The sequence below is a fragment of the Aptenodytes forsteri genome, unplaced genomic scaffold, assembly GCF_000699145.1.
Source record: "Aptenodytes forsteri isolate BGI_AS27 unplaced genomic scaffold, ASM69914v1 Scaffold156, whole genome shotgun sequence".
In the NCBI taxonomy this organism is placed as follows: Eukaryota; Metazoa; Chordata; class Aves; order Sphenisciformes; family Spheniscidae; genus Aptenodytes; species Aptenodytes forsteri.
The window spans coordinates 730338-737955 of NW_008794166.1; the positions used below are offsets into that span (position 1 = coordinate 730338).

Below are 7618 nucleotides of genomic sequence, written 5' to 3' on the forward strand. Positions count from 1 at the left end.
AGGGCCCCGGTGGAGGCACCCGCGGCCGCCGGGCTGCCAAAATAGGTTTGGAGGAAGGACAGGTGACCCCGGCCACAGGGTCCGTGCTCCGCCAGCGCCTATTAATTGGGAGCTAATAGCGCTTAATAGGAATTCCGGGAGAAGTGGCTATGGTTTGCAAATGAAGGAGAACGGGGCCAAAAATTAGCTCCTAGTTAATTTTCCCGGTTCCCGAGCGTGCCACATGGCGAGGCAGCGTGGTGCGGCAGCTGGCACCCAGGGGGTGGCAAGAGCCTGGGAGCAGAGGCGTGTGGGAGCTGGGGGCACCGGGACCGTGCCCTGTCCCTGCCCTGGGGCCGGGCTGGCAGCCGCGGATGGCTGGCGTGACACTGGGCCGGGGTGGTGCCCAGCACCCGTGGCAACGGGCTCCAGCTTGTCCCAAACAGCCAGCGAGCCATGGGTATGCACGGACGCCTCACCTTCCTCCTCCTCCTCAGCCTCCGTGCCCCAGGTAGGCACTTTATGCTCATAGCATTGGAGGCACCCTTTGCCAGACCCTAGGTAGGGGACCGAGAGGAGCGGGACAGGGGACAGGCTTCCCCCAGTTGCCCCCCCTGTGTCTGGGGCTGACCCCAGGATTGGCAGAGGGGCCGGCAGCTGCCTGGCTGGGTTCAGGCAGGGAGGGGGCATCACTGGGGCATCCTCAGGGCATTGCCACGGCATTACCAGGGTATCTTGGGGGCATCGCTGGAGCATATCCGGGCACCACTGGGGCATCTCTGGAGCATCATGGGGGCATCTCTGGGGCCTCCCCAGGGCATTGCCGGGACACAGCCCGGCAGGCTGGGGTGACACTCTCCTCTTTGCAGGGATTTTCATCAGAGCAGCAGGTAAGAGCGGGGTGCCCTGGGTCCTGCTGCGCCTGGCAGGGAGACCTATGCCCACGTGGGTGCCTGGGTGCAGGAGCAGGGCTCCCTAAGTACGGCTGGGCAAGCTGTCGGTGGTGCTGGCCACTTGCGAGGCCGGTCCCTGGGGTCTCCTGCCAGCCCTGCCTGACCTGCCGCGCGTGGTGGCCCTGAGCGAGGATGCGGCGCCGGGCACCCACGTGGCCGAGGTGACCGTGTCCTGCAGCAATGCGAGCGGCAGCCCCAACGTCACCCTGCGCGGCATCGAGCCCGGCCACCCTTTCAACCCTATCACCGTCAGCGCCGACCCTGCAGCTGCCAGCACATTTCAGGCAGAGGTGCGGCTGGGGGACGGGGAGTGGGGCAGGAGCCTGCGGGCGCCCTGCTGAGCATTGTGTCCTTGTGACAGGTGACGCTGCATGCCAGTGCGGAGCTTGATGCCCGCCGGGTGAAGCAGTACACCCTGACCCTGTGGGCCTCTTGTCCCGGCGAGGACGAGGTGGAAGAGCGGCTCTTTGTCTGGGTGATGGCGGGGCAGGTGCTGCGCTGTGATGCCCCCTTTGCCAGTGCAGGTAGGAGCCGGGGGGTGCGAGGCGGCGGGGCCTGCGGGTACCAGCTGGCACTGGGCTCCCATGGCCATGCTGCATCACAGGGGGAGACGTAGTGCAGGTGCTGGCGGACGTGGCACCCCGGACGCCTCTGTACGTGGTGCTGCCTCAGCCGCTCGGCGGGCTGATGGTGAGTAGCGTCTGCCCTAGGGTCCGGCAGCCCCCACAAGCAGTAGCAGCCTTGGGGATGGCGGGACCCCAGGCGTGGAGGGGGGACAGAGGTTCCCACCCTCCTCCCGCTGCCTGTCTCTCTGCAGTTCAGGCTCCGAAACCACGACACGCCGCTCGTGCTCACCCGCCAGGGCCTGGTGCTGGCGCCTGCTGACGGCTTCAACCCCAGCAAGGACACCCAGGTGGGCAGCAGCATCCCCAGGCTGTCACAGCCACCTCTCAGCCCGCCTGGGCTTAGCCCCTCGCTGGCACTGCCCGCAGCTCTCCGCATCCTGCTCCTCCCATTGGGCACCCATTTCCCCCCGGCCCTGGGAGTGCTCCAGCCCTGTCCTTATCCCTGTTCCCATCCCTGGCTCCATCCCCTTCTGCATCTCGAGTCCTGTCCCAGTCCTCATCCCTGTCACCGTTTCTGTCCCCATTCTGGTCTCCAGCTCGTCCTTATCCCCATCTCTATCTGTATTCGCACCCCTGTTCCTGCTCCAAGCCCCATTCTCATCCCTGTCTCCATCCCTACCCCTGTCTCTGTCCCTGCTCCTGTCCCCATCCAGTCCCTATTCCTGTCCCTGTGCCTATTACTATCCTCATCCCCATCCCTACCCCTGTCTCTGTCCCCATCCCTGTCCCCATCCCTGTCCCTGGTGCCACTCGGGGCTTTTCCATGGCCGCCCCGGCGCTGCCCTGCAGATGTTCAGGCTGGAGATCGAGGTCATGGACCGCCACGGGCACAACTGCAGCGGGACCGTGAGGGTGGAGGTGCTGCCATCGCACCGTCCCCGCGTCACCTTCCTGTGAGTGGGGCTGGGCCAGGTGGGGGGTGCTGGTGGCACCAGGCCATGTCATGCTGCCCACCTTGCCTGCAGCGAGCCGCAGTGGGCCGTGACGGTACCAGAGGGCATCGGCCCCTTGGAGGTGGTCACGCAGGTCCACGCCAGTGGTGACAACGTCCGCTATGCCATCCTGGCTCCCACGGCGCCCGCACTCTTCACCATTGACGAGGGTGAGCGGGGTGGCGAGGTCCCCGGGGCCACCCTGTCCCCGTCCCCGTGCCCTTCACAAGGCCGTGCCATCTCCCACAGTGACGGGCGAGATCCGCAGCACCTGCCAGCTGGAGGTGGCCCATGCACGCCTCCTCGTCCGGGCTTACAACGCGCTGCACCCCACCGACCACGCCACCACCATGCTCAACGTCACCGTGCAGGGGACAGGCCGGCAGGCGCCAAGCTGTGTCCCAGCCCTCTCCATGTACAGTCTGGGGGGGAGTGGGGTGTGGGGGATGCTCTGCCATGCCCGGGACACGGGGGACGGGAGCTGAGCTGCCAGCCGCCCCGCCACAGGTCCCAGGTGCCCGAGACAGTGTCCCCCGGCAGCACCCTGGTGACGCTGAGGTGCACCGACCCCACCGGCACCAACGGGAGCCTGCACTATGCCCTTGAGGGGCCCCCCACCTCCCGCTCCCGCTTCTGCATGGAGGGGCCACGGCTGCAGGTGAGCGGGGCCACAGGCAGCGCCCAGGACCTGGGGGAGCCCAGCAGGACAGTGGGGACCATCTGACACGTGCTGTCACACCAGGTCCTGGACTGGGGATCCGGGGGCTCTCTACCCCCCCAGGCCTGCCTGTTCCCCCCCTCACTTCCTCTGGCTTCCCTGGCATCACAGCTTTGCAGGGCACCCTGGCTCTGCCTGACCCCCCTACCCTGGCTCGGCAGGTCAACACCACCCTGGACTACGACTCGGAGGCCGTGGCTGCTGTGGGCTTCCAGTTCACGGCCACCATTGTGGTGACGGCAGGAGGGCAGCCCCCACGGAGCAGTGAGTGCCCGTGTCCCCAGGGGGTGCTCGGGGAGGGGGGTGCAATGGGGGAGGTCACGGGGTAGGTGGGAAAAGGCCCTTCCCGACCCCAAAACTGGCAGATCACAGAGGAAATGTTCCTCCCCTGCTGCCCCAGAGACGCCTGCCCATGGTGGTGGTGCCACTGTCCTCGTGTCCCCCAGCCTGTCCAGGGGAGAGCACACCCAGCCCAGTGCAGGCTGTGGGGTGGTGCCAGCACGGCTGAGCCACTGTATGTGCCGCACAGCCCACGTGCCCGTGCTCGTGACGGTGACACCCGTCAACGAATTCACACCGGTGTGCCCCAGTGGTGCCACCTTCACCGTGCCGGAGACAGCGGCTTTCGGCAGCACCGTGGGACGTGTGGCCGGCACTGACCGTGACTACCCACTGGACAGCCTTGAGTACAGCCTGGAGGGAGGCCCCAGCCCCACGCAGCCCTTCTCCATTGACACACGCACCGGTGAGTGCCCAGCCCCTTCCCCAGCCCCCACTGCACCCTGTGGCACCTGTGGGTGCCCAGCAGCTCACACCACCCCACAGGCGAGATCCGCGTGGTGGGACCCCTCGACTCCCAGCGGCACAAGAGCTACAGGCTGACAGTGCGGCTGACAGACACCCGCAATGACCTGGACCCGGCAAAGCGTCGGAGCTGCCTGTGCGACGTGGCCGTGCACCTGCAGGTGCGAGTGCAAGCCCGTCAGGTGAACCACGGTGGGTGCAAGCACCGCAGGTGCTATACCGCTTCTCCCTGCTCCCGGCAGGCTGTGCCGGACCAGGCACCGGTGTGTACCCCTGAGGTGCAGGAGCTGCGGATCATGGCCAGGTCGGGTGGCCGCCAGCCTGTCACCCGCCTGGCGTGCCAGGGCAGCTCCGACGGTGCCGTGCTGGCATACACCATCGCTGGAGGTGAGGAGCGGCCAAGTACAACCCAGCCCCTCACCGCGGTGTGGCACTGAGCAGACCCTCTCGTCCAGGCAATGAGGACGGGCGCTTTCAGCTGGAGGGGAACACCCTCTTCTACCTCCCCAATGACCTGGCCGAGACCCGTACCTTTGTGCTGCTGGTGGAGGTGTGGGGTGGCCCCGGTGCCCCCCGCCGCAGCACCGTGGTGGCACTGGTGGTGCACGTCACCCCCCGGAGCACCCCAGTGCCACCCAGCACCACCACCCGGCACACGGTGAGCAGAGCCCCCTGGCCAGGCAGTGCTCCCGGCTCCGTCAGGCTCCCCGGCCCTTGTGTGCCCCCTCACCCCGCTGCCTCTGCAGACACTGCGGAAGGAGCCGCTGGTTGTCACGCGGACGGAGGCGGCATGGCACCCACCAGCCTGGTTTGTGGCCGTGCTGACTGTCTCCGGCGCCCTGCTGCTGGCCGCCCTGGGCTGTGTGGCCCAGAGCCTGCTGTGCAGGTGAGCCTTGGCCCCATGGCACGGCACGGCACGGCACGGCACAGCACAGCATGGCACAGCACAGCGAGCAAGGCCAGGGGCTCACGGCCGCATTCTGCTCCTCCCGCAGCAACCGAGACCATAGCAAGCTGCTCCTGGGCAAGAGGTGGGTGCTGTGTGGCCGGGGCCATTGGATCTGTGGCGAGGGACAACCATGCACTTTGGCACAGGCTCCCATAGCGTGCTCGCAGGCAGCTGGGAGATGCAGTGTGTGTGGGGTGTTTAATGTACCCCGTGTTTGGCTGTGGTCTCTGGGTTGCTGCGCCGGGAAGCCATCTCTGCCCCGGGGTGAGGGTGCAGCACTGACGGGAGCCATGGGTGCAGAGATGGCGATTTGGCCGGGGGACAGCCATGTTGATGGCTGGGCTGGGGCAGAAACTCTGCGGTGGGCAGGGTGGGATGGCACAGCGCTGGTGCTGCTGCCTGCCACGGGTCTGGCTCCTGGTGCCGGGGCTGGGGCCACTGTGGCTCACTGGGGGAGCCCCAATTTGCTGGGGAAGGCACCCCGGGAGGAGGTGAGCAGGCTGCACACCCCCCGGGAGGATGAACCACGGGTGAGAGCCGGCAGAGGGGAGAGCCCGAGGAAGCACTGGAGCCGGCCCAGCCTGTGCCAGGCGTCTGCACGGCGAGGAGGAAGCATGCAAGCTTGCGGGCAGGGTAACAGCCGCCTCCAAGCAGCGTAACCACCCCAGGGTGATGCACGGCTGGATCCGCGTTCATTGGTGAGGTTGGGGATATGGTGCCTGGTGGCACCGGGGCTGTAGTGACCATGAAAGGGAGAAGACTCGAGCTCAGCCCCCGCGGGCAGCGCTGGCAGCAGGACGGCTCCAGGGCTGCAGGTCCCCCAGCACAGCATCCTCTGAGCATGACAACAGCGTGCACTGGCACGTGGGGAAACAGGCAAGCATGCTGGCAGACCGGCTTGCCGCTCTCGGGCATCGCTGAAAGGTGGTGGAAGCACCATGGGTGGGGGGGGCACAGCCCTCACTGCAATCCCCTTCGGCACCCAGGGCCATGCCAGGGACACGTGGGCTGGGTAAGGGAACGATCAGGTAGGTGGAAATCAGTTGGGGCGACGGGCTCGATGGGGCGCAGCCGGGCAGTGCAAAGCCTGGCTGGCGACCCACTCCTGGCAGCATCCTTTGGGGTCGAGGCTGGGGGCCTGTCGCCAACGGCGTGCCTTCCCCTCACCCCCTCTGCAGCTCCTGGGACGTCGCGGAGCAGAGGGGTGGCGAGGAAGAGCGGGGCTGCCCCCATGCTGGCAGCCCTGTAAGTATGTGCCACGGCGGTGAGAAAGGTGCCCTGCTGGGGGCGTGGGCAGGCACCCTGGGGCCCTCAGCACCCTCTCCCGTCTCTCCTTCGCACAGGGGCAGTTCGACGGCCGTGCCTGGGACCCACGTGAGTGTCCTGTCCCACGGCCCCTGCAGCCTCGGACTGCATCCCTCGGGGCAGCGGGGTCTTGGGGGACGGGAGAGACGGGCACCAGGCAGCAATGCCTGGGCAGCACCCACGGGGCAAGGGCTGAGTGCTGCCTCCTGTCTCAGGCACCGGCAGGGACTATCTCTTCAACAGCGTGACCGGGGCACGGCACTGGATCTGAGCAGCTTGACCCGGCGAGGGACTCCCCGTGACCCACAGCTCCCTGTAGGCCACGCTGGGCAGAGCACCGGGCGCTGGCAGACACCCGGCACAGCCCTCAGGCCCAGGAGGAAGAGGGGATCCCTCCTCCGTAGCCGAACTCGCGACCCACAGGGTGCAGCTAGCCCCTGAACCGCCCCGGCCAGTGTGGACCCAATAAATTGTGGCAGAGATTGCGCCCGCTGCCGTGATTGCCATGGGGAGTGCTGTGGCCGAGCAGTCCCACCAGTGGCTGTGGCGGTCATTAGTAGTCTCCAGTTAGGGATGTGGGTGGCACAACCCAGGACCAGGATGGCGGTTACGGCAGCGCCGGCCCCAGGCTGGGGTTGGGCACTGCAAAAAATGTGCTGAGGACTTTGGCGGGGTCTGCTCCAGTCACGGCAGCGTCTCCGTAGCCTCTGGATGTGACCCAGCCGGGGCAGTCCTCTGCAGAGACGTGATCTGGGGCAAGAAAACTCATTCACGAGTAATTTTGAGAAACTTTTGCCCCGTGTCCCATGTCCTCCTCAAGCTCTCCCTTGCTCCAGAGGTGCACTCCCAGGTGCCAGCGGGTGGGACGAGCAGCTGGGCGGCGAAGGGGCCAGGTTTCTTAATTGGGAGGAAAAGTGAATTAGCGCGCGCGCAGGTAAGCGCGACATGCCGCGGGAGAGTTAGCAGGGCCTGGCGAAAGGGCGGGAGCGCTTTGAAGGAGTCTGTCAGCGCAGGGAGGTGAGAAACCGGTTATTTGAATTTCAAAGGAGCGCGCCACGGGAAGTCTCCCCGGCAGCTCCCAGGGAAACGAAGTGCTGGCGGGAGGAGAGGAAAGAGACTAATTTGGGGAGCAGGAGGCTACGAGGGCAGGAGCCAGACGTGAAATTTCACAGCGAAAAGGGGTCACCTGTGTGACTCCGCCCGGGGGTCCCCTTGCCCTGAGCCCGCAGGAACGGTGACCGTTCGGGAATTAAACCTTTATTGTACCGGATCGGTGTGTGAACGCATTCCGCTCGCTGCTCCGAGGGGCCAGCCGAGCGCGACGAGCTGTTCGGGGCCAGGCCGCAGCGCGG

The 7618-nt window shown here is 66.6% G+C and overlaps 1 protein-coding gene across 1 annotated transcript; it reads left to right on the plus strand.

Annotated features, from left to right (window-relative positions):
• Positions 1-435: 435 nt before the first annotated feature.
• CDHR4 (cadherin related family member 4) lies at positions 436-6537 on the plus strand. The gene is made up of 20 exons (XM_019472552.1): positions 436-490; positions 849-869; positions 1026-1222; positions 1294-1456; positions 1537-1622; positions 1750-1845; positions 2348-2451; positions 2524-2660; positions 2740-2905; positions 2998-3148; positions 3370-3472; positions 3738-3953; positions 4034-4173; positions 4255-4399; positions 4468-4670; positions 4759-4898; positions 5008-5043; positions 6140-6206; positions 6305-6335; positions 6482-6537. Exons 1-20 carry the CDS (start codon positions 436-438, stop codon positions 6535-6537), a joined length of 2313 nt encoding a protein of 770 aa, XP_019328097.1.
• The last annotated feature ends 1081 nt before the right edge of the window (positions 6538-7618 follow it).

Bases quoted from the DNA above. Each gene is read 5' to 3' on its own strand.
- CDHR4 (XM_019472552.1), top strand. From the start codon at position 436: ATGGGTATGCACGGACGCCTCACCTTCCTCCTCCTCCTCAGCCTCCGT. The intron at 1,846-2,347 runs GTGGGCAGCAGC...GCTGCCCTGCAG, and splicing joins ACCCCAGCAAGGACACCCAG to ATGTTCAGGCTGGAGATCGA. The intron at 2,906-2,997 runs GTACAGTCTGGG...GCCCCGCCACAG, and splicing joins TGTGTCCCAGCCCTCTCCAT to GTCCCAGGTGCCCGAGACAG.